This window comes from Ornithorhynchus anatinus, chromosome 11 (genome assembly GCF_004115215.2).
Source record: "Ornithorhynchus anatinus isolate Pmale09 chromosome 11, mOrnAna1.pri.v4, whole genome shotgun sequence".
Classification (NCBI taxonomy): Eukaryota; Metazoa; Chordata; class Mammalia; order Monotremata; family Ornithorhynchidae; genus Ornithorhynchus; species Ornithorhynchus anatinus.
Window position 1 is genome coordinate 50,901,227 of NC_041738.1, and position 23,875 is coordinate 50,925,101.

The window sequence follows — 23,875 nt, forward strand, 5'->3', positions numbered from 1 at the left end:
ACCTCATCTGTAAAATGGGGATGAAGACGGTGAGCCCTATGCGGGACAACCTGATTACCTTGTATCTCCCCCAGTGCTCAGAACAGTGCTTGGCACATAGTAAGTGCTTAACAAATACCAATATTATCTCCTCCAAGAGGCCTTCCCCCATTAAGCCCTCTTTTCCCCAGCTTGCTCTCCCTTCCGCATATCTACGCACCTCTACCTGTGACCTTTGGATACTTGATATTCCCCCCCACCCGCAACTCCACAGCACTTAGGTACATTTCTTTAAATTATATCTAATAAATTACTTATTCATTCATATAGTATCTGTCTTCCCTTTTAAACTGTAAGCTTATGAGCAGGGAATGTGCTTAATTCTGTTGCATTGTACTCTCCCAAGAACTTAGTACAGTGCTCTGCACATAGTAAGTGCTTAATAAATACGATTGATTGACTGCAAAGCACGGTACTAAGGAAAGAGATCTGTTGACCAGTTTGGGGGGCCAGAGCAAGGGTATAGGCAGTGATGGCTCTTTCCAGAGTCCCATTTTCCCGAATCCCCGGGGTCGAAGCCGAGTGCTCAGAGCCCAGGAGGGAAAGCCTTGTCACGGGCAGGTTGGTAAAAGTTTGGTAAAGTGGCAGGCCTCTGTATTAATTCAATTATTTATAGGAATAAATCCAATAGATTTCAACATAGGGGAGTTACTTGTTACCTGGGATAGCTACTAGCAGGAAACAGAGGCAGCAGGCCCAAGAACTAGACCAGTGTGGAGAAGGGGAATTATCCATTTTTATTTCAATTTTGTCTCTGCCCTGCCAATTTCTTTTAAATCCAGGCTCACTCTTCTGGCCCTAGGTCGGGGGTTCATTTGCATGGCTGACCTAAGTGCACCCCGAGTCTGTTCCCTAAGGTCCTCTCTAAATAGAGACTCCTCATCATACAAAATTAAAAATCACAAAATTGAGAAATACGAAGACTACACTGTACCGGGAATATAGTGCTATTTGGGGGGAAGAAAAGGGGACGTGCAAATGCCAGGCATCCTCAGTTACCCCTCACACGGCCAGATCCTGACAGAGCCCTGGGGTCGGTTCTGTGCTCCAGAGTTGGAGCAGGGGGAGAATACTGGGAGAGGGCTCAGTAGAGAGACATGGAAGCCGGGCCATGGGAAAAGGGTAAAGGAGTTGGGTTGATTTAAGCTGAATAACGGAAGGCAGAAGGAGGATTTAGTAACAGTCTTCAAGTATAGGGGGTGAAGATCAGGGAGGACAAACAAGCGGAGGGAGATGGACTGTCTACTGTAGGGGCTTGTACCCTAGGCTAAGGAGCCCTATATGGAGCTCTTTTTGGCTCTCAATCTCCAGGAACAAGGCACCTAAACCTGGTAGATTCCAAGTGAAATTGGCTACGCTGAGTGTCTGAGCTGTACGACGGGCTCTTTGTACTCCCGCTGCTCAAAGGTTTGGCTCTTTTGCACAAAACGATTACAGGCCCTGGGTCAGTAGGGTTCAGGAAGGTGGAGGGGAAATTGGCAAGTACTGTTCCTCATTAAGCCTGGAGGGAGATCTGAACTCCTCTGCGTTTTCTGGAGGTTCCTCAGGTGTTCACCTGGGTCCCGCTGCCATCCCTTGACCCAAACAGTCCCCTCGTGTCCCTGTTTTGCTTCCGGCAACTCAATGACACACAGGCATCAATTATGCACCTTGGGAATGTTAGAAAGCAACAACGTGACCCTACTGGATAGAGCATGGGCCTGGAGTCAGAAGGACTTGGGTTCCAATCCTGGTTCTGCCATTTTGCTGTGTGACCATGGCCAAGTCACTTCACTTCTCTATCTATGCTTCAGCTACCTCATGTAAAATGGGGATTTAAAAAAAAATTATGGTATTTGTTAAGCACTTACTATATGCCAACCACTGTTCTAAGCACTGGGGTAGATAGGGGTAGATACAAGGTAATCGGGTTGTCCCATGTGGGGCTCACAGTCTTAATCCCCATTTTACAGATGAGACAACTGAGGCACAGAGACGTTGAGTGACTTGCCCGAGGTCACACAGCAGACAAGTGGCGGGATTAAAACCCACGACCTCTGAGTCCTAAACCCATGCTCTTTCCACTAAGCCACACTGCTTCTCTAAAGCAGCCTTAGGACTGTGAGCCCCACGTGGGTCAGGGAACGTGTCCAATCCGATTACCTTGTATCCCACCCCAGCACTCAGAATAGTGCCTGGCACAAAATACCACTTAACAAATACCATTAAAAAAAAATGTGTGGGAAAACGGGAGGGCTAGGAGGCAAGAGAGGAAAAGAATAATTTATCCCCTATTCAGGTTCTTGGATCTCATCATTAAGAGAGAGTTTGGGGGGAGGGATTAGTGTGGCTGTCACCCCTGCCTACTCAGACTGCGGAGACCAGGGGTGGGAGAGAGAAATGGAAACAGAGACTGTGGCAACTGTCCTGACCCTTGAGTCTTAGTGTTTGCAGGAAAGGAGGAGGGAAAATGGGTGTGGAGAGCAACAAAGAGCAGGCCAAAGGCTCTAAAAGGCCAGTTTCCGTCCCCCTTCACTCCAGGATGGGTTACGGGGAGAACTGGCTTAGGGGGGAGATGCTAAGGAGCAAGAGGGAGCGTGATAGGAGGAATACAGAAGGGAAAGAATAAAACAGAGAATTAAAAAGCCACAAATAACTTTAAAAAGTAACAAAATGATCTGCTGTATCTCAAAGAACACAGACTTTTGTATAAGTTATATACGTTTAGGCAGAGGAGGAAGAACGGGACGGGGTCCCTGGAGCCCTCCAAGTCCCCCCGCCCACTTCACCGCCCCAGGTGCCCTTCCCTGGAGGAAGGAGAGCCTCTCTTTAATAGAGGCAGAGGAGCCAGGCCTTGGGGCCTCCGAGTCCGGCTGAGGGTGAGACCCCGGGAAGGCAAGGGAGAGGGCAAGGCCTCCACGGCTGGAAGGCAGCTCCCTGTCCGATCAGAACGGGCCGAGATGAGCTCGGGCCACTGAGAGCCCTCCCCGGAGAGTCCATTCTGTCCCCGGCCCCCCGGCCTCACACGGACTGAGCCCCCATCTTTGCGTGGAGGCTCTGGTGAGCTATTAAGTGCGCCCGCTGCTTGAAGCTCTTGTCACACTCGGTGCAGCCAAAGGGTCTCTCTCCAGTGTGCACTCTCCGGTGGTCCAGCAGGTAGGAGCGGAGAGAGAAGCTCTTTCCGCAGTCGCCGCACTCGTAGGGTTTCTCCCCGGTGTGGATCCGTTGGTGGTCGGCGAGGTAGGCGCTCCGACTGAAGCTTTTCCCACATTCGTTACAAGTGAAGGGCTTTTCCCCCGTGTGGACCCCCTGGTGACGAACGAGGTCCGAGGAGCTGCGGAAGCTTTTCTCGCACTCTTGGCACTTGTGGGGCTTCTCCCCGGTGTGGGTCCTTTGGTGCCTCGCCAAGTCCGAGCCCCAGCGGAACCGTTTCCCGCACTGCTCGCAGATGTGGGGCTTCTCCGCCGCGAGGTCCCGGAACTCCCTCCTGCGGGTGGGCGGTCTCCCCCGCCGCACCCCCGTCGGCCTTCCCAGCTGCCTCTCGGGCCCGTTCTCGCTCTCCCACGCTTCTCCCTCCTCCGGGCTCCAAGGCATGCTCCCTTCCGGTGGACGTGGTGGCGATTCCACATCCTCCAGGCTGGCCTGGTAAGGAATCTTCTCGTTCTGACTCTTAATGCCCAAACCTGAGGGGAGAAGTAGACGGTTCGGATCTCTGCCGAAGGAGAAGGAAATCAAGCTGGAACGTTACGACGGCTCTGAAGGAAGTTAGGGCGGGAGGGGCTGGGAGGAGGACAAGGAGGTGACCCTGCAGCTGCTTTCCTTATTTTGTTTTTTATGGTACTTGTAAAGCCCTTACTATGTATCAAACACCATTCTAAGTCCCGGGGCAGGTTTAAGTTAATTCCCACTCTGGGTTCACAGCGGGAGGGAGAAGGTTTTGCTCCTTGACCAGATTAGACAGTGGAAGTTTCTGGGCCTCCTCGGCAATCGGAGGGGGTCGGCGATCCTCACGGGTTCTGGGGCGCTGAGGGACCAACATCACCAAAGATTTTGGGGAACTGAGCATGCTCAAAACTGCTGACCTGCGTACTCTTTCCAAGCACTTAGTACAGTGCTCTGCACACAGCAAGTGTGAAATATAATTCTATCACTACTGTCGCCCACCTGTCGGAGTACGAGAATCCTTACCCAGGGAGATATTCCGGAAGTTTTCTCGCTTCATATCCCAGAAGAGATCCCTCTGTGCAGGGTCCAGACACCCCCACTCTTCCCGGGAGAGATAGAAGGGCACGTCCCCGAAAGTCATCGGGCCCTGAAACAATACGAGAAGGCCCTCAACTCAGTCCCCGTGGCCCTTAAAATAAGCCCAGGGTGGCCGACGAAACACTTAGGATGGGGGCAGGCTCTAAGAGGTGGGACTTGCCAGGGCAAAGGGAGTGAGCAGCGGGAGAGTAGGACGGGGAAAAGAAGATACTCAGAGAAGATGAGAGTGGAGTCAATGGCCAGGGATGGACCCCGTGTTCCCGAGAAGAGCTGGAAATGAATTTGCTCCCTGGGCGGGAGCTGGACTGAGGAGCCCTAGAAGCGAAGCGGAAGGAAGCTGAGGGATGCGGACCCTTGGAGGGCAGGTGGGAGTCGAAACTCACCTGGGATCCCGCAGAAAAGAAAGCATCTACCATCTCTCTGGTGCTGCCCTCCTTGAGAAGGACGGGAATCCGGGGAGCCCACCGAGCTGATGGAGGAAAGAGCCGTGAAGGAGATCAGCTGTGGCCTGGGACTTCCCAACTCTCTCATCCCCGAGTCCCTAAAGGTCCCGGGAGCACCCCTCACACTGCCTCCCAGCAGAACCCAGGGCTCAGTTGCAGGGTCCTGACGCTACCCGTGGAGGGGGAGAGCTGGGAATCTATCACCTACTTCCTTCGGGCTCCAAAATCCCATCACGCATGCAATGGCTCTTACTCGAGGGCAACGTGGCATTCCCCTTCTCCTTGGCCCAGGCCCCTCCCCTTCCCTCCCTGCCCTCCTTTTCCACCCAGGAGAGGTTCCCGACCTCCCCCAAGGCATCGCTCTCCACGTTCTTCTCTACAAATGAAGACTCGGACTTACAGTCACCGATCTGCTGTTCCTGCAGCCCTGGGTGTGGAGTCCAAGCCCCCTCTTCCTGGGACACTCCCTTGGGCTCCCCTTGCCGGAAGCTTGATGACCCCCGTGCTCCGCCCAGGGGCGCCATCTCCTCTGAGGGCACTTCCTGTCCGTGCACAATATACATTTCCCCCATCACTGCAGAGCTCAGATAGGGGAGGTCCTTGGGGGGATCGGGGCTAAAACCCCCAAAAGAAGACAGGAAGCAGCCCTCAGGGACGCGAGGAGCTCCCGGGTCCAGGAACCAGGATCCCATTTGGGGCAGCGGGAAGCAGGGTGAGGGGCTTAGGAGAGCGCCAAACCCGCAGTGGAGCCTCAACACGGATCGGTCATCGACAGGTTAGAGGTTCCTGTGAGACAAACAGCCCCCGATCGGACAAGACCAATGAGTTATGCGACCTTCTCCCACATACCTCTGCCAATGCCCCTCACTCCTGCCCTGCAGCCCCATGCTGTTATCACTCTGGTCCTCTCCTGCCCAAGAACACAAATCAGTGTGTCACATACGAAACGGAAACTGGGGTATTAATCAGTTTGGACGATGGACTAGACAGCAAACTCATTCAATTTACGGGTGACGATCATTTGCGGGGCTCAACGGGTACCGTTATCTAGCTGTCGGGCTAGGCAAGTCAAGCTTGGCTAGGGGGCTGCCCTCAACCTAGTCCCTAGCTAGATTTAGCCGTCACGGCAACAAAAAGAGAGGTACTGAGAGCAGACCGTACGTAAACAGGACGAACAAGGAGAGAGCATCTCGCAAGTGGCTTTTCTGATCGACAGGTGAACCGGCCGAACCTCTCCTGAGCTCTGAGTCAAGAGGGTTAGAATTGATCAATGCAGGTTGAAGATTTAGCAGCAATCAATAGATTGGGGTGCGATTAGGGACGGGTACAGAGGCAGACAAATAGGGAGGAAAAGTACCACGTGGGACATAGACCGTCGACTCAATCGATCGACTGTCTGATCACCTCGTACCTAATCCAGCACTGAACACAGTGTTTCGCACCCAGCAAGCACATTGTCAAGAGCATGCCATTGACTTTAGACTGTAAGCTCATAATGGGCAGGGAACACGTCTGCTAGCTCTGTTCTACTGTACTCTCCCACAGGCTTAGTAAGGTGTTCCGCACACAGTAAGAGCTCAATCAAGACTGATGGATTAATGACATAAAATCAAGATAGGAAATGGCTGGCTCCAAAACATGGATCCAAAAAGGCTCCACGGGTCAGAATGGCCGACGGACACCACACCGTCGTTAGGGAGTACCGGATCACCGGATTGAAGAAGTTATGTTTGTCGCTGGATTCCTGCTGCTTGGGAGGAGAGCAAGTGGAAATTGGAAAACAACCCTCCAGGACTACATTCCAACTTCAGATAATCACAGCTCCTTCTCCCAGACCAATAATATCGTTTTTTTATACTAGCCGACGGAAAACGCACTCCGGCTGAATCTCAAGGACAAACCAGTTGTTTTGGGAATCAGGAGGGACTGACTGATCTATGGCAGACCCTGCTGGTGAAGTCACTGACCCCCGCTTTGCCCCTGGGAGTGAGAGGGCTGCTAAGAATGCAATGTTTTGTGATTTTGCTGGGGCAAAAGCAACAGCTCTATCTTCATGGTTGGAAGTGAGGGAGCCCATGTCCTCCAACCCTCAGCCACTGCTCCTTCCATTCTAGTCCCTCCGAGCTCCGAGGGCCGCCCTCACCTGCTGCCGGGGTCTCCCGGGCCGCTTCTGCAAGTCCTCGACCATGGCCACCGCCTCCTCCCCGCTCACTGGGCATCGCTCCCGCACCCAGGCCTGGATCCCCCCGGGCAGGACGGTCAGGAACTGTTCCAGCACCAGCAGCTCCAGGATCTGCTCCTTGGTGCGGATCTCGGGCCTCAGCCACCGGCAGCAGAGTTCCCAGAGGTGACTGAAAGCCTCGTGGGGCCCATCCGCTTCCCGGTAGCAGAACTGCCGGAAGCGCTGGCGGAAAGTCTCGGAGTTGGGGTCACCCTTCTGGGGACTGGCTTCCTGTTCCCAGGCGGGCTCCTCCTCCACCTTCACAATAAGAAGTCCTTCTTGCTCCACAGGAGCGTGGACCTTGGGGCCCAAGGTTGCGGCCATCCCCCTCCTGGAGGTCACCCCTCCAGCTCCGACCTGTGCTCTGGGGCTCCAATCTCTGATCCCGGGCGTCCCCCAGGGGAAGCGTCTCCGGCTTTGGGATGGGGACACCGGCGAGAGGACGACTCCTGGGGACACAGAGAGAAATCACAGTCAGAGCCTTTATTTATATTAATGCCTGTCTCCGCCCGCAAACTGTAATCTCACTGTGGGCAGGGAAAGTGTCTACCCACCCTGTCGTATTATATTCTCCCAAGTGTTTAGTGCAATGCTCTGTATACAGTAGGCACTCAGTACCACTGACGATGACAGCATAAGGACAAGCCTGCCTCGGTCACCTCAAAAGCTCACCTCGAACATCTGATAATCTTCAAGCCTCTTCACCCTTAAATTATAAAAACTCTGTTATCCTTAAATGATCTCCTCTCTCTGTGGTACGGAAGCAGCATGGCTTAATGGATAGAGCATGGGCCTGGGAGTGAGGAGGACCCTGGGCAAGTCACTTCACTTCTCTGTGCCTCGGTTACTTCTTCTGTATAAAGGAGGTTAAGACTGTGAGCCCCATGAGGGACAAGGCCCGTGTCCAACCCGATTAGCTTGGCTCTAAGCCAGCTGCCAGTAATAAGTGCTTAACAAACACCATAAAAACAAACAACAGAAATAGGGAGGGGGTGGTTGACCTCTGGAAGACCCTGCTGGTGGAGAAGTCACAATTCCCCTTCCTCTTCCTGGAAACAAGAGGGCTGCTAAGAACCAGGAATCCCATAAAATTCTTCATGGAAACTACTCTCTATGGTAAGAAGCAGCTCTGCCCAAATGGCTGGGAGCGAAGGGTCCCAACTCCTCTGGCTCCCAGCCATTACTCCTCTGGTCTCACCGCAGTAACAAGCGGACCTGCAACGAGAGGAATGGGAGGAAGGGAAGAGGCAGAACCCTAAACAATGAGTTAGGATCCAGAGGGGGGTGTCACAAAGAAGCAGAGAAGTGGAGGAGCAGCAGGAAGTAGTGGATAGAGCCCGAGCCTGGGAGTCGGAAGGTCACGGGGTCTAATCCCGGTGCCGCCACCTTTCTGCCGTGTGATCCTGGGCAAGTCATTTTACTTCTCTGTGCCTCAGTGACCTCATCTGGAAAATGGGGATCGAGACTCTGCGCCCCACGTGGGACAGGGATGGCGTCCAACCCGATTCGCTTGTACCCTCCCCAGGGCTCAGTAATAATAATGACTATGGCATTTGTTGAGCGCTTAACTATGTGCCAGGCACTGTCCTAAGCGCTGGGGAGGATACAAACAGATCGGGTTGGACACAGTCCCCGTCTCACGTGGGGCTCACGGTCTCAATCCCCATTTTCCAGATGAGGTAACTGAGGCCCAGAGAAGTGAAGTGACTGGCCCAAAGTCACAGACCTGACAAGTGGCGGAGTCGGGATTAGAACCCGTGACCTCTGACTCCCAAGCCCGGGCTCTTTCCACTGAGCCCCGCTGTTTCTCATAAGTACCGCGCAAGCACACGGTAAGCGCTTAGCAGATACCATAATTATTATTACTTAGAGGAGGAGCAAGTGAGTGGCTGCAATGTGCGTTTATGTTTATGTCCCATAAGAGGAAGTCAGTTGTTGAGGCTCGGTTTCCCTGAGAGAGAGGGCGTTCTGAGAGTTTCAAACGAGCGCAGAAACGTCACTGTCAAAGCCCTCCTGAGAGCTCAGCTCCTCCAAGAGGCCTTCCCAGATTGCGCCCCCCCAGCCCTGTGCTCATTTGTACATATTATTTATTCCCCTCTTTTGTTAATGAGGTGTACCATCCCCTTGACTCGCTTTATCGTGATGATATTGTCTCGTTCTGTCTCCCCCGATTAGACCGCGAGCCCGTGGTGGGGCAGGGATGGTCTCTCTCTGCTGCCAATTGTGCGGTCCAAGCGCTCGGTCCAGTGCTCCCGCACACAGTACCCCAGCGGAAGCGTGCTGGGCCAATAACCCAGAGGTCGATGGATCGAAACCATCCTCTGCTAGTTGCTTTTCCCCCGATTAGACCGTGAGCCCGTCCGACGGCAAGGGACCGTCTCTATCTGTTGCCGACTTGTTCATTCCAAGCGCTTAGTCCAGTGCTCTGCACATAGTAAGCGCTCAATAAACACTATTGAATGAATGCATGAATAGTACGCGCTCACTACATAGGACTGAATGAACGAACTTGTCCGCGCGTGAGCGTGGCCGCCGGCCGGTCCCGGGGGGGGGGGGGGAGGGGGCCTTCCGCTGCTCCGGCGCGGGGGTGGGCCCGCGGAAGGGAGCCCCCGGGGGTGCGGGTGCCCGTCCCTCACCAACCCCGGGAGTCTCAACTCCGGTCGGGGCGGAGCCCGGCCGGTCCGGGCGGGCCTGCCTGCCTCCCTCCCTCCCTCCCTCACTCACCGCCGGCCGCGGGCCCGTCCGTCCGGCCTCCCCACCGGAAGTGCGCGCGGGGCAGGCCGGGACGCCAAAAGGCCACCGCGCAGGCGCCGGCCCGCCGCGGGGGAACTACGACTCCCACAAGGCCTCGCGCCGGCCTGCTCTCCTCAGCCCGGGCGGCCCGCTCCGAGGCCGCGGGTTCGAGCCCCGCCTGCGCCACTTGAGAATCATAGTGGTGCTATTTGTTGAGCGCTTACTAGGCGCAGGGCACTGTTCTAAGCGCTGGGGTAGACACAGGGGAATCAAGTTGTCCCACGTGGGGCTCGCAGTCTTTATCCCCATTGGACAGATGAGGTCACTGAGGCCCGGAGACGCGAAGTGACTGGCCCACAGTCACCCGGCTGACAAGGGGCAGAGCCGGGATTCGAACCCATGATCTGTGACTCCAAAGCCCGGGCTCTTTCCACTGAGCCACGCTGCACTTGTCAGCTGGGTGACTGTGGGCCAGTCACTTTGCTTCTCTGGGCCTCAGTTTCCTCATCTGTAAAATGGGGATTAACCGTGAGCCTCACGGGGGACACCCTGATGACCCTGGATCTCCCCCAGCGCTTAGAACGGTGCTCTGCACATAATAAGCACTTAACAAATACTAACATTATTATTATTGTGAGCCTCACATGGGACAACCTGATGACCCTGGATCTTCCCCTGCGCTTAGAACAGTGCTCTCCACGTAGTCAGCGCTTAACAAATACCTACATTATTATTATTATTATTGTGAGCCTCACGTGGGACACCCTGATGACCCTGGATCTCCCCCAGCGTTTAGAACAGTGCTCTGCACATAGTAAGCACTTAACAAATACCAACGTTATTATAGCAGCACAACATTATTATAGAAGCAGCGTGGCTCAGTGGAAAGAGCCCAGGCTGGGGAGTCCGTGGTCATGGGTTCAAATCCCCACTCTGCCAGTTGTCAGCTGGGTGACTATGGATCAGTCACTTTGCTTCTCTGGGCCTCAGAGATCTCACCTGGAAAATGGGGGTGAAGACGGTGAGCCTCAGGGGAAACATCCCGATGACCCTGTATCTCCCCCAGAGCTTAGAACAGTGCTCTGTACATAGTAAGGGCTTAACAAATGCCAACGTTTATTGTTAACATGAACAGACACATTTCCTGCCCACAAAGGAGCTTATGGAGAAGCAGTGTGGCTCATTGGAAAGAGCCCGGGCTGGGGAGTCAGAGGTCATGGGTTCTAATCCCCTCTACAATTTACAGCCTAAGATGGAGGGATAACGGGAATTTTACCCTCGCTTTATAAATAATGAAAGTGAGGCACAGAAAGCGATTTACCCAAGGCATGTAATAGGAACATGGTGGAACTGGGATTAGAAACTGCATCTCTGGACTCCCAGTCCCATGTTCTTTCCAACAGATCTTGCTACCTCTCTAAAAACCACACCACCCATGATACCAGGGGGTGGAGGTGGAGTGTGAGCAACCTGAGGCTGCCAATGGAATTATAACCCTTAAGGAAGTCTCAAAAGATACATATCTACTCAAAGCTCTTGGACTTCTCCAAGCAATCTCCCCCTATCTGACTGCACAATTTCCCTGCACACCTGGTATGGTTCTGCAGCTGTATAGTCTCCCTGGCATACTGGCTGGGCTCTAACTGAGAAGAGTAAGAGCATTTAAGAACCACTTTCTATGTGCAAAGCAATGTAGTAAGCACTCGGGGAAAAAAATACAGGGCTATGATATAAACAGGGAGGAGACGCAATGCCAACGTAACGGACTTCCAGGGTTATAACCCACCCAGTGATAAAACCTTGTGCAGGGGCAACTAACACATTGATTGGATGGATTAGCTTCCATATCAATCACATCAACCAGTCACTGGTATTAATTGAGCATTTACTAGGTGTGGAGCCCTGGACTAAGATTTTAGGACTGTACTAACTGCTTAATTAGAATTATTATTATAGTACTTGTTAAGTGCTTACTATGTGCCAAGCACTGTTCTAAGCACAGGGCTAGATACAAATTAATCAGGTTGGACACAGTCTCTGCCCTGCATAATAATAATTGTGGTATTTATTAAGCGCTTACTGTATGCCAGGCACTGTACGAAGTCCTGGGATGAATAAAAGCAAGTTGGATTGGACTCAGTCCCTGTCCCACAGGGGCTCACAGTCTCAATCCTCATTTTACAGATGAGCTAAGAGAGAGAAGTGAAGTGACTTGCCCAGCGTCACACAGCAGACAAATGGCAGAGCCGGGATGAGAACCCTCGACCTTCTGAGTCCCAAGCCCGTGCTCTAGCCACTATGCCATGCTGCTTCCCACTGTGCCATGCTGCTTCTCACTGCACCATGCCACTTCTCACATGAGGCTCATGCTCTTAATTGGGATGTGAAGTTAGATCTGTGTCTGTTAATATATGAAATAGCTAAATTTCAAGTTCCAAGAGTCAGATTTCATCTTGTAGGCACAAAACCATGTAATAGAATAACTCATCAGTCTCAAAGCCCACAGGAACATAAGGAACTTAAGGGGCTCGAGGTGGGGCCCAGGATTAAAACCCAAGCAGAGTTTAAACATCTACAACTTCCCCTCATGACTGTTTCCTCCCAGGCCTCCCCAAGCTTCCATTAACCAACTGCACATATTCCCTACCCATCTGCTACTTTCCTCATTTAGGGCTATTTCAGAACTATGCAAGGAGCAAAATAACATGCTTCTAATTTACCCAGAGTTGAATGTCATTATTAGAGGGGACCTATCTAAAGAGAATTATGGGCAGGGATGAAAAAGTCTCTCAAAGATGCAAAGCTTTATAATCTTACGATAGGAAAACAATGTGAGTAGGCTATCTGATGCTAAACAAAAACTGTAGAAGAAAAATCAAAATCCCATTGAATCAATTCATGGATTAAAGATCCATAGTGGGTCACCAAAGGGAAAATTTGAGATGTAAGCAGCAAAGACCTAAGCATTAAGACAATCACCCTGTCTCCAGGGGTAGCCCATTCCTCTCCCCATCCAGCAGAAACTCTTGCTCCTGACCAATGACTTCAAGGCAGTCAATCACCTCTCCCTCCCCTCTGTGTATCCTCCCTCTTTCTCCCACATCTCAGTTCACACACTTGGCTCTGCTCTTGCCAGCATACTCAGGACACCTCGTTCTTGCTTCTTCTGATGCTAACATCTTACTCACACCTTCCCTCCTGTCTGGAACTCCCTCCTGCTTCGTATCTGGCAAAAATACATCACTCTCCCCACCTTCAAGGCCTTTCTGAAAATACAGCTCCTCCAGAAAGTTTTCCCTGATTAACGTCTCATCTCCTCTCCTCACCCTACATCTACCCCCACCAACTGTTGCTCCTGCAGTTCATATCACCTTATCACGTGAGTTCTCACAAGCACCACTGTATTTAATATACGTATTCTGAAACGCTATTTCTCCCTCCTACCCTTATCTTATTTCATTTTCATTTTCCTCCATTAGATTGTAAAGTCCCAGAGGACTGGGACTTGGTATACTAACTCTATTGTATTCCTCCAAAAGCTTGGTACACTGAAGAGTAAGTGATCAATAAGTGCTGCTTCTTGATTGTTATGTATCAAGGAGGGCAATCATCACCCGGTTCCTTCTAAGTTTCTCATTGCTACTATTGGAGACAGAGTCCTAGACTAGATGAATCAGAGGTCAGTGCTGGTTTTTTACAACGAAGCTATCACTCCAGCGAAGTGGGGAGGACATTCAGGCATTCAGGGAGAGGACACAGTTAGTCACACGGAATGACAAACGTTCAGGGAAAGAATACGATCAGTTGAGGGAAACCCAAGTGGTAGAGAAAGAGTAAGTGATAGGGGAAAAGTACAGGTATAGAGTGGGCCGGGAGAAACGCAGATGGTAGTAAGGTAGGTCAGTCGATTCTCCAGACCCTATTAAATTATTCCATTTCCAACCTTCACTTCGGTGACTTTTAATGATCTATTTAAAAAAAAAAAATTGGGGCCCAGTTGGTAGTAAATAGGTCAGATTGTAAATTTGAAGAGGACGGATTTTTTTTAACCTCTAATGTAGTCAATCCAGGGTTCAGCACAGTACTGTGCACAGCATATGCTCAAAACATAGTTATGATTGGGGTGGTTAAACTCAGCCCAGGTTCACACTTGAGAATACTTTACTAAAGAAGCAACAAGCAATGGCTTTTATAAGTGCATTTTATTGTTGCTTCTGAATCTCCAAACACATGCTCTTTCAAAAGCAACATTGGCTTCTCTCATTTTCCAGAAATGACCATGTAGAGCATCTGACAACTACTACTAAGAATCGTCATCACATTTCCCAATGATCAGCAGATGCAACTGACACCTCTTGGGCTACGATCCCTCACTTCTCAGTAGGGAAAACTGCAGCAGAGAGGGGCCGAGTTGAGAGGATTGGGAAGAGGTTTGAGAGCCAAGACTTCTGGAGGTTAATCCTAATCCGCTACTAATTCAAAATACGACTTGGAGTTAAATCACTGCTTTTGTGGTTCTGAACACAATGTATGCCGCACAAGTGGTGGCAAAGTTGAAGAATTCTTTGCTCTGAATTTTGATAACAGACATTAAGCCGTTCACTTCTCTTGGAACTGAAAATTCCAAGTATGGCCACTTACGAAAAGAGTGACGACAGGAACTTCTCTGCACAGTCTGGCCGGAGGCAAAAGTTACCTTCATTACAGACCTGTTCATGGATTTCCTCATCCATGTGTCATGTCTTATCCCTGTCCCTGGCCTCCCTCTTGCTTTCTCTACTTCCCCTGTGGGATCCCGTTTCTCCTCCCCAGGGACCGTGCTTCCCACTCATTTCTACTTCCCTCACCTAACTGGTCGGGGACGTGGTAGGGAAAGCCGTGCCTGAGGAGTCCAAGTTTAGAACAACATACGGGGCCTGGGCAGCGTGAATTCTCTGGTGTTGAATTAGGTTTGAACTTCGGCTGAAGCTTTTCCCACACTCATTACACTCATAAGGCTTCTCTCCCGTATGGGTCCTCTGATGCATGATGAGGCTTGAGCTCCGACTAAAGCACTTTCCACAGTCACTGCATTTATGAGGTTTTTCCCCCGTGTGGGTTCGCTGGTGTTTCCTAAGATCGGAGCTCTGACTAAAGCTTTTCCCACAGTCACCACACTTGTGAGGTTTCTCGCCCGTGTGGTTTCTCTGATGTTGAATGAGATTGGAACTCCAACTAAATGTTTTCCCACACTCGCTACATTCAAAGGGCTTCTCACCTGTGTGGATTCTCTGGTGCTGAATGAGGTGTGAGCTCCAGCTGAAAGTCTTCCCACACTCACTACATTCGTATGGTTTCTCCCCCATGTGGATTCGCTGATGCTGAGTAAGTTCGAGGCTAGTGGGGAAGCTCTTGCCACATTCATCGCATTTGTAGGGCTTGTCGCCCGTGTGAGTCCTCTGATGTTTCCGGAGGTCGGAATTCTGACCGAAGCTCTTTCCACATTCGCTGCATTTGTGGGGTTTCTCACCTGTGTGATTCCTCTGGTGCTGGATGAGATTGGAGCTCCAGCTAAAGGTTTTCCCACACTCGCGGCATTCGTAGGGTTTCTCTCCTGTGTGGATTCTCTGGTGTTGAATAAGATGGGAGCTCCAGCTGAAAGTTTTTCCACAATCACTGCATTTATGTGGTTTTTCACCGGTGTGTGTTTGGCGATGCTGGGACAGCTCCGTGCTCCGGTGAAAGCGTCTCCCACACTCACTACATTTATGGGGCTTCTCCCCTGCCAGGCTTTTCTTGTGGGCAATCAGGTCTGCTAGATCCCTGAAGCCTCTTTTCTGGAGGGCTACTTTTCCCTGAGGATGTTCCTGCTGCTTTTTTGACCTGCCTTCATTCTCACAGATTTCTCCCCATTCAGGGTTCTGGGGAATAGCCCCTTCACACTTCTTGGATATCCTCTGCTGGGTTTCCATATCCACAAAACTCCCTTCATCCTTCTGGCTCCTGATTTCAAAACCTGAAAAAAAACCACATATGTCAACCCATTCCAGGGTTATAATAATGTTGGTATTTGTTAACCGCTTACTAATGTGCCAAGCACTAAGTGCTGGGGTAGATACAGGGTAATCAGTTTGTCCCATGTAGGGCTGTCTTCATCCCCATTTTACAGATGAGGAAAGTGAAGCACAGAGAAGTTAAGTGACTTGCTCAAGGTCACAGAGCTGACAAGCGGCGGGGCCGGGATTAGAACCCATGACCTCTGACTCCCAAACCCGGGCTCTTTCCACTAAGGCACGCTAGGAAACCATGTGAGGAGAAAGAGATGGATTTAAATGGTAGAAAATGGAGATAGGCCTCCCACCGTGCTCCAAGTTTCGGGGATCTGAGCAACAGGTGTCCCAGCTTCTCATCCACAACCGGAAGGAGAGCTGGAATCTTGTAAGCTTACTCTGGGCGGGGAGCGTGTCTGCCAATTCTGTTGTACTGCACTCTTCCAAGCACTTAGTACAGTGCTCTGCACATAATAAGTGCTTGATAAATACCATTGATTGATTGATGGACTTAACATAAACGATGGCATTACCATAGTTACCTTGCATGCCATCCCGGCAGAGGCCTCTCTGAGCCGGGTCCAACCGTGCCCACTGTTCTCGAGAGAGATACACAGCCACGTCTTCCAACATCACTGGCATCTAGAAAACCAGGAGGCCCGAGTTAGTTTGCTCTACCTTGGGAACAGGCCAGGCGACCATAAGACTCATTTCACCAAGTCTTACTCTGTTACACGAGGACTCTGAATATATTCTCAAATCCTCACAAGTCAGAATGAGGAAAAACACCCAGCGGTTGGCTCCCAGACCCTTACATGGGGGCCCAAAACCTTCTATTTGTTTTCAAAGGAGAATTTCACACCGGAGCAATGTATACTAAAATAAAGTTTTTGAATTGCCTACTCAGATAGGCAGTTCATGTCTGTCTTGAAAGGGCAGGGGTCAGAGTGTGGAAGACAGGGTGTGGGTTCAAGGTCCCCTTAAGAATAATAATAACAGTGGTGGCATTTGTTAAGCGCTTACTACGTGTCAGGCACACTACTAAGCACCGGGGTAGATACAAGATCACCGGGTTGGACACAGTCCCTGTCCCACATAGGGCTCACAATCTTAATCCCCATTTTCCAGATGAGGGAACCATGCACAGAGAAGTGAAATGACTTGCTCAAGGTCACAGAGCAGACAAGAGGCAGAGCCAGGATTAGAACCCAAGTCCTTCTAACTCCTAGGCCCACATTTTATCTACTAAGACACACTGCTTCATTGGCTGTAGCAGTCCAAGGGGCTGAGGGAGGGGGCAATCTGCCATTTAATGGCATTTGCTCCACAGAAGTGGGTTCTTTATGTGCCCGGGCTGAGGGAGGAACCAGCAGCATTCAGGGAAGAATCAGGGGACTCTGGGGTAAAGAGTTTTGTGGACTTAGGTTGCCCTGTGGGAAGTAGGAAACACATAAAATGAGGGAGCTCCCACCCTGGGAAAAGCTCATCATCTTACGGAGCGGGTGTTTGCTCACCAAGGAGAGTAAATGGAGATGAAATCCCAGGAGGGGAGCACTGCCGGTCAGAGACGTTTCTGAGGAGGGGAGAGGGAAGAGAGAGGGGAGCAGAAAGGACCGGATGAATCACAACCTACCTGAGACCAGGCTGAGAGGAGTGCAGCCGCCATCTCCCTATCTCTGGCACCCGCCGCTCGGGGAAGGGCAGGCACCTGGGGAGCAGGCAAAGCTGAAGGGAGAGAAAGGTGCCATTAGACCGCTGCTGCCCACGACATTTCCTCTCACGCACGCTCAGACTTCTTTGTCACCTCCTGGAGCCAAACTGCTTCCATTCTTGTCCTTATATAGAGTTCAAGAGGGTAGACCGTAAGCTCTTTTTTATGGCATTTGGTAAGCGCTTATTATGTGTCAAACACAGTTCTGAGCACTAGAGTAAATACAAGTCAGTTAGGTCAGACACAGTCGTTAATTACCCTATTTATTTTGTTAATGAGGTGTACATCCCCTTGATTCTATTTATCGTGATTATGTTGCCTTGTTTCTGTCCGTCTCTCTCCCCCGCTTACACTGTGAGTCCGTCATTGGGCAGGGATTGTCTCTGTTGCCGAATTGTCCATTCCAAGCTCTTAGTACAGTGCTCTGCACATAGTAAGCGCTCAATAAATATTATTGAATGAATGAGCGGGTCGACCAAATCTGTTGTACTCTCCCTTGCGCCTAGCCCAGAGCTCTGCACACAGTAAGCGCTCAATAAATACTATCGATTGACTGCTGAGTCTTTCTTATCCCCTCCAGCCAAGGAGTATAGTGCCCAAGGCAAAACGTATAGGGGCTGAGCTGAAAAGAGGGTGAACCCAGCAGAGAGGAGGAGGTTCCATTCTCCATTTTAACCACACCAGAGAGGGCCATGGGGGAATGATGGTTACCTCAGACTCCTTCCTCCTGTGCCCCTCCACCCCCTCGCTATCTTCCCCCCACTGTAAGTCCCCTCCCGCCAAAGAATCTCTGTTTCTCACCTCTCTCTGTCCGGAACAGAAGTTCCCCTTTCGGATCGTAGTTAGGCTGCTCCTCCAGTTGTGGGGGCCGGTCCTGCTCCTGCTCCTCCTGGGAGCCAACGTAGGGTTGGGGCTTGGCGGATTTCGGCATTAGGCTCGGAGGTGGCTGGACTTTTTCCCTGTTGGTTGTCTCCTCTGAGGGCACAGCCTGTCCACGGGCCCACCCTGAAACCTGAGAACAGCCCCCCGGCAGGCTGTTACCGGAGCACACTGTGTAAGACAGAGCTCTCGTCTGCCAGTCTCTCAAGCCACAGAGAAGCAGCGTGGCCTGGTGGAAAGAACACGGGCCTGGGAGTCAGAGGACCTGGGTTCTAATCTCGACTCTGCCAAATGCCTGCTGTGTGATCTTGGGCAGATTGCTTAAGTTCTCTGTGCTTTCATTCTGTTCTCCCTCCTACTTAGACTCTGAGCCCCATGTGCAACAGGAACCATAACCAACTTGATTCACTTGTATCTACTCCAGTGCTCAGAACAATGTTTGACACACAGTAAGTGCTTATATAAATACCATAAAAAAAGTAATTTCAACACATACCCTTAGTTCCCCCCTGCCCAGAGCAATCTTTTCCAAAGCCCACTGAAATTGCTAGACCTCACTCAACAGATATCCGAGAAATCAAATTAGTGAGGTGGGAATATTAGAAGAGCAACTTGCTTGCTGCTTGGCCTTGAGCAAGTCACTTCTCCATGCCTTAGTTACCTCATCTGTAAAATAGGGATTCTGCCTGTGAGCCCCATGTGGGATATGGACTGTGTCCAATCTGATTATTTTGTATCTACCCCAGCGCATAGTACAGTACCTGGCACATAGCACTTAAAAAATACCATTATTATTGCATTAGAAAAATCCAATAAAAAACAAAACAAATACTAGGAGGAGGGAAAAAACTGGAAACTAGATTAGAAAGAAGGAATCCATGAGTCCTGTCAGGCTTGAATAGGGGTAGAATTTAGAGAAGCAGCATGGCGTGATGGATAGAGCACGGGTCTGGGAGTCAGAATGTAATGGGTTCTAATCCTGGCTCTGCAACTTGTCTGCTGTGTGACCTTGGGCAAGTCACTTCACTTCTCTATGCCTCAGTTACCGTATCTGTAAAATAGGGATTGAGAATGTGAGCTCCATGTGGGCAGGGACTGTGTCCAACCCAATTTGCTTGTATCCACCCCATCGCTTAGAACAGTGCCCAGCACATAGTAAGCGCATAACAAATACCATAACTATTATTATCATTATTACTACTAAAAAACCAACAAAAAGCAAAACTAAAAGTAGGAGGAGGGAAAAAATTGGAAACTAGATTAGAAAGAACGAATCCAAGAATCACATCAGGCTAGAATGGGGGTAGAACTTTACTGACCTGAAACCTGTTACCTTTTCCTTTCTGGCTTAGGAAGAGTTCTTCTGAGCTGACCTTAGAGGAAACCTTAGGGAAGAGCCATCACATGTTTTTGAGGATCCCCAAGGTGCCCTCAACTCAGTTCCGTGCTGTTCCAACCCTCTATTACAAGAGTGAGGAGGGAGTGCCCTTCAGTTGCAAGAGGCTGCTGCTGCTGCTGAGAAGGGGCATGGTGCCTTCTACCCCATAAGTCACTCCCCATGAGCCTGGAGTTTTCCACCAGGAGGAATTTCCACTGTTCCCAAGGATCCAAGGAACAAAGCCACTAGCCGTTTATTTATAAAGCTTATCTTTTAGGATCATGTTGCTGTGAGACAGCTAAAAATGATTTTCAAAATAACGGGGAGGAAGGGGAAGTGTTGGCTGCAGAGAGAACATCTGTGTGAGAGATATGGGGTCAGGGATTGGGTCTCTAGCTCTTCCGTGTATTTCCTTCCCAACTCTTAATACAGCATTTTACACATAGTAAGCACTTACTAGATACTGGCTGGAAAAGGCAAGAAGAGGAGTTGGAATAGTTAATGGAGGAGACAGAGGAAGAGGGAAAGAAAAACAGCAGAAGTGGAAAGGGATGGTGAGGGAAGAGGAAAGGAGAGGAAAAGAAATGGGGGCAGAGAACAAGGTCCAACCTGTAACTGTTGCAAATGGTTCTTCTGAGCATTCTGCACTTGAAACAGCCACCTCTTCAGCTGTAGAGCCCACCTAAATCATTGAAAGGGCCGAAATGTGCTCTCAACAAAGACGGGGAAGTCTATCACTCAATTTGATGTTTCTTATTAACATTACTACTAATGATAATAATAATAATAATAATAGTGGTAGTATTTGTTAGGCGCTTACTATGTGCCAGGCACTGCATTAACAGCAGAGGTAGATACAAAACAATCAGATTGGACCCAATCCCTATCCCACATGGGACTCAAAGTCTTAATCCCCGTTTTACAGATGAGGTAACAGAGGCACAGAGAAGTGAAGCGCCTTGCCCAAGGGCACACAGCAGACAAGGGGCGGAACCAAGATTAGAACCCAGGTCCTTCTGACTCCCAGACCGGTGCTCTATCCACTAGGCCATGGTGCTTCTCGGTGGGAGGCACCCGCTTAAAAGTGGCAGTTAAAGCAGGGTCCGCAGATGAGTTGCTCAGGGAGCGAGTGTAGGAGGAGACTAGAAGGGGCTCCGGAACTGAGTCATGAGGGACACCCCCAGTTACGGAGAGGTAGGCAGAAGAAGACTAAGTAAAAAAGATTGAGGAGGAGTTAAAAAGGCAGGACGAGAACCAGGAGAAAACAGTGGTAAGATAGTGGGTGGTCCACTGTGTGATCAAGGAGGAGGAGGCAGAATAGAGACCATTAGATTTGGCAAATAGCTTATTTCACCACCCAGCCCTCATTTCTCCCCTTCTTACCCACGGTCTTGGTGTCCCCGGCTGTTTCCGCAGGTCCTCTACCATGGCCACCGCCTCCTCACCGCTCCTTGGACACTGCTCCCTCACTTGACTTTGAATGTCTCCGGGCAGGACGGTCAGGAACTGCTCCAGCACCAGCAGGTCCAGGATCTGCTCCTTGGTGCGCACCTCCGGCCTCAGCCACCGTCGACAGAGTTCCCAGAGCTGGCCGTGGGCCTTTCGGGGTCCATCTGCCTCTTGGTAGCGGAACCTCCTGAAGCGTTGGCGGAAGCTCTCCGGGCCGGGGTCACCACCCGTCAGGGTGGATCCCCGCCCATGGGCAGAGTTACCACCCAGCTTCATCAGTGGAGATTCCTCTTGCTTCTTGGGAGCCAAAATCTGAGGACTCAAGGGTCGAGCCCCCTCCTCTAGTTCTGTAGCCATCACCTGACTACCGCACCCTGGAACTCAAATCTTTCTCCCTCTGTTGTGTCCAGAGAGTCTGCATCAAGTTTTGCCTGGGTACCTTCAAAAGAAAAAACAACAACAAAACTTCTCCCTATGAGTGTAGAGCAGAATAAATGTCAGCAGTGCACACAGGAACTATATTCATACTAGGGATCTGCCAGAAGGGTGAAAAATATTGCCATAACCGATGATCCTTACCACCTGCCTGCCCTCAGTGATGACATAATCCAAGCCTAGGGAAATAAACGCAGGAATTCCAGCTGGTCTCAGAAAAATGTCCCCGCCCTAATTCCTCATTTCCTCTTCTCCCCTTCCACGTCGCCCTTGCACTAGGATTTGCACCCATTATACACCCCTCCCTCAGCACTTGCGTATCTATCTGTGATTGGTTTATTTATATTAATGTCTGTCTCCCCCTCTAGACTGTAAGCCCACCTTAGCCTGGGAATGTATCTACCAACTCTATTCTAGGGTGCTCTCCCAAGCGTTCAGTACGGTGCCCTGCACACTGTAAGCACTCAATAAATACGACCGATCGATTGATCCCCTCCCCTACAAAAGCGGGAGCTGGCTTTTGGGGAAACTGAGCAAATTCGGACCAGGGAAACTACAGACTTCTGTGCAGGTGGGGGAGACGAAGTCAAGTCTTTGAGAAGTCTTGAGAAGCAGCATGACTCGGCGGCGAGAGCCCAGGCTTGGGAGTCAGAGGCCATGGGTTCAAATCCAGGCTCTGCCGCTTGTCAGCTGGGTGACTCTGGGCAAGCCACTTGACTTCTCTGTGCCTCAGTTACCTCGTCTGTAAAATGGAGATGAAGACTGTGAGCCCCATTGTGGGACAACCTCATCACCTTGTAGCCCCCCCCTCCAGCGCTTAGTACATAGTAAGCGCTTAACAAATACCAGCCTTATTCTTAAGTCTTAGGGCGCCCCCGGGATAAGCAGAGTTGGGAAGGTTTTCTCGGTGGAGCAGATGAGTTAATAATAATAATAATAATACTGGCATTTAAGCGCTTACTATGTGCAAAGCACTGTTCTAATCGCTGGGGCAGATACAAGGTGAGCAGGTTGTCCCACGTGGGGCTCACGGACTTCATCCCCATTTTCCAGATGGAACCCAGAGAAGTTAAGGGACTCGTCCAAAGTCACACAGCTGACAAGCGGTGGAGGCGAGATTCGAACCCATGACCTGTGACTCCCAAGCCCGGGCTCTTTCCACTGAGCCACCCTGCTTCTCTAGCAGGTAGAGAGCATCCCGCTCCGCCCGAATGACCCGAGACAAGGAGACGCACACACGCTTTTCCCGGCCTTTGTCCTCCAATTCTGCCAGGGGCAGGAGCCCGCTCTGTCCGCCCCACAAAACCCGGCCGCCGCTCAACGGGAGCCCGGGGCAGAAGCTCGGAGGCCTCGAGGACCGGCTCAGGCCCGGCCCGGCCGCTCTAGCCCCAGGGCAGCTCTCGCTGGCCCCGCCGAGGCCCTTGACAATCCCGCGAGCGGCCGGCCGGAAGGAGGGCCGGAAGTGCCCCCTTTCCGCCAGCCCTGGGGCCTCTCTAGGATTCGGGAGGCTTCCGCAACTCGGTGGTTTACCCCTCCAGACGGGTGGGATGGGGAGGAGAATAATAACAATAACGGTGGTATTTGTTAATAATAATGTCGGTATTTGCTAAGCGCTTACTATGTGCAGAGCACTGTTCTAAGCGCTGGGGGAGATACAGGGTAATCAGGTTGTCCCAAGTGAGGCTCACAGGTAATCTTCTTAACTTCTCTGTGCCTCAGTTACCTCATCTGTAAAATGGGGATTAAGGCTGTGAGCCTCACATGGGACAAGCTGATTACCCTGTATCCACCCCAGCGCTTAGAACAGTGCTCTGCACATAGTAAGCGCTTAACAAATACCAACATTATTAATCCCCATTTTCCAGATGAGGTCACTGAGGCCCAGAGAAGTGAAGTGACTTGCCCACGGTCACACAGCTGACAAGTGGCAGAGTCGGGATTCGAACCTATGCTCTCTGACTCCCAAGCCCGGGCTCTTTCCACTAAGCCACACTGCTTCTTAAGCGCTTATGATGCGCAAAGCACTGTTCTAAGGGCTGGGAGGGGGATACAAAGCAATCAGGTTGTCCCATGTGGGGTTCACAGTTTTTAATCCCCATTTTACAGATGAGGGAACTGAGGCACAAAAAAGTGAATCATAATAATAATGTTGGTATTTGTTAAGCGCTTACTATGTGCAGAGCACTGTTCTAAGCGCTGGGGTAGATGTAGGGTAATCAGGTTGTCCCACGTGAGGCTCACAGTCTTAATCCTCATTTTACAGATGAGGGAACTGAGGCACAGAAGTTAAGTGACTTGCCCAAAGTCACACAGCTG

At 50.9% G+C, this 23,875-nt stretch overlaps 1 protein-coding gene across 5 annotated transcripts; it reads right to left on the reverse strand.

The window, feature by feature from the left end:
* Positions 1-2,656: 2,656 nt before the first annotated feature.
* On the reverse strand, positions 2,657-22,936 carry ZNF213 (zinc finger protein 213). Of its 5 annotated transcripts, none has more exons than XM_029074454.2 (11): positions 22,799-22,936; positions 21,059-21,563; positions 18,220-18,430; positions 17,341-17,432; positions 16,241-16,349; positions 14,936-15,673; positions 6,868-7,394; positions 5,125-5,266; positions 4,665-4,750; positions 4,207-4,330; positions 2,657-3,701 (listed from the first exon to the last, which is right to left on the reverse strand). In XM_029074454.2, the coding sequence occupies exons 2-11, from the start codon at positions 21,479-21,481 to the stop codon at positions 3,040-3,042; spliced, it is 3,114 nt and encodes a 1,037-aa protein (XP_028930287.1). In that variant the 5' UTR covers positions 21,482-21,563; positions 22,799-22,936; the 3' UTR covers positions 2,657-3,039. The 5 variants fall into 5 exon arrangements, with proteins under 5 accessions (XP_028930287.1, XP_007655609.2, XP_028930286.1 ...); XM_007657419.3 differs by having other exon boundaries at positions 16,250-16,349; positions 22,795-22,936; XM_029074453.2 differs by having other exon boundaries at positions 22,795-22,936.
* Between the last annotated feature and the right edge of the window lie 939 nt (positions 22,937-23,875).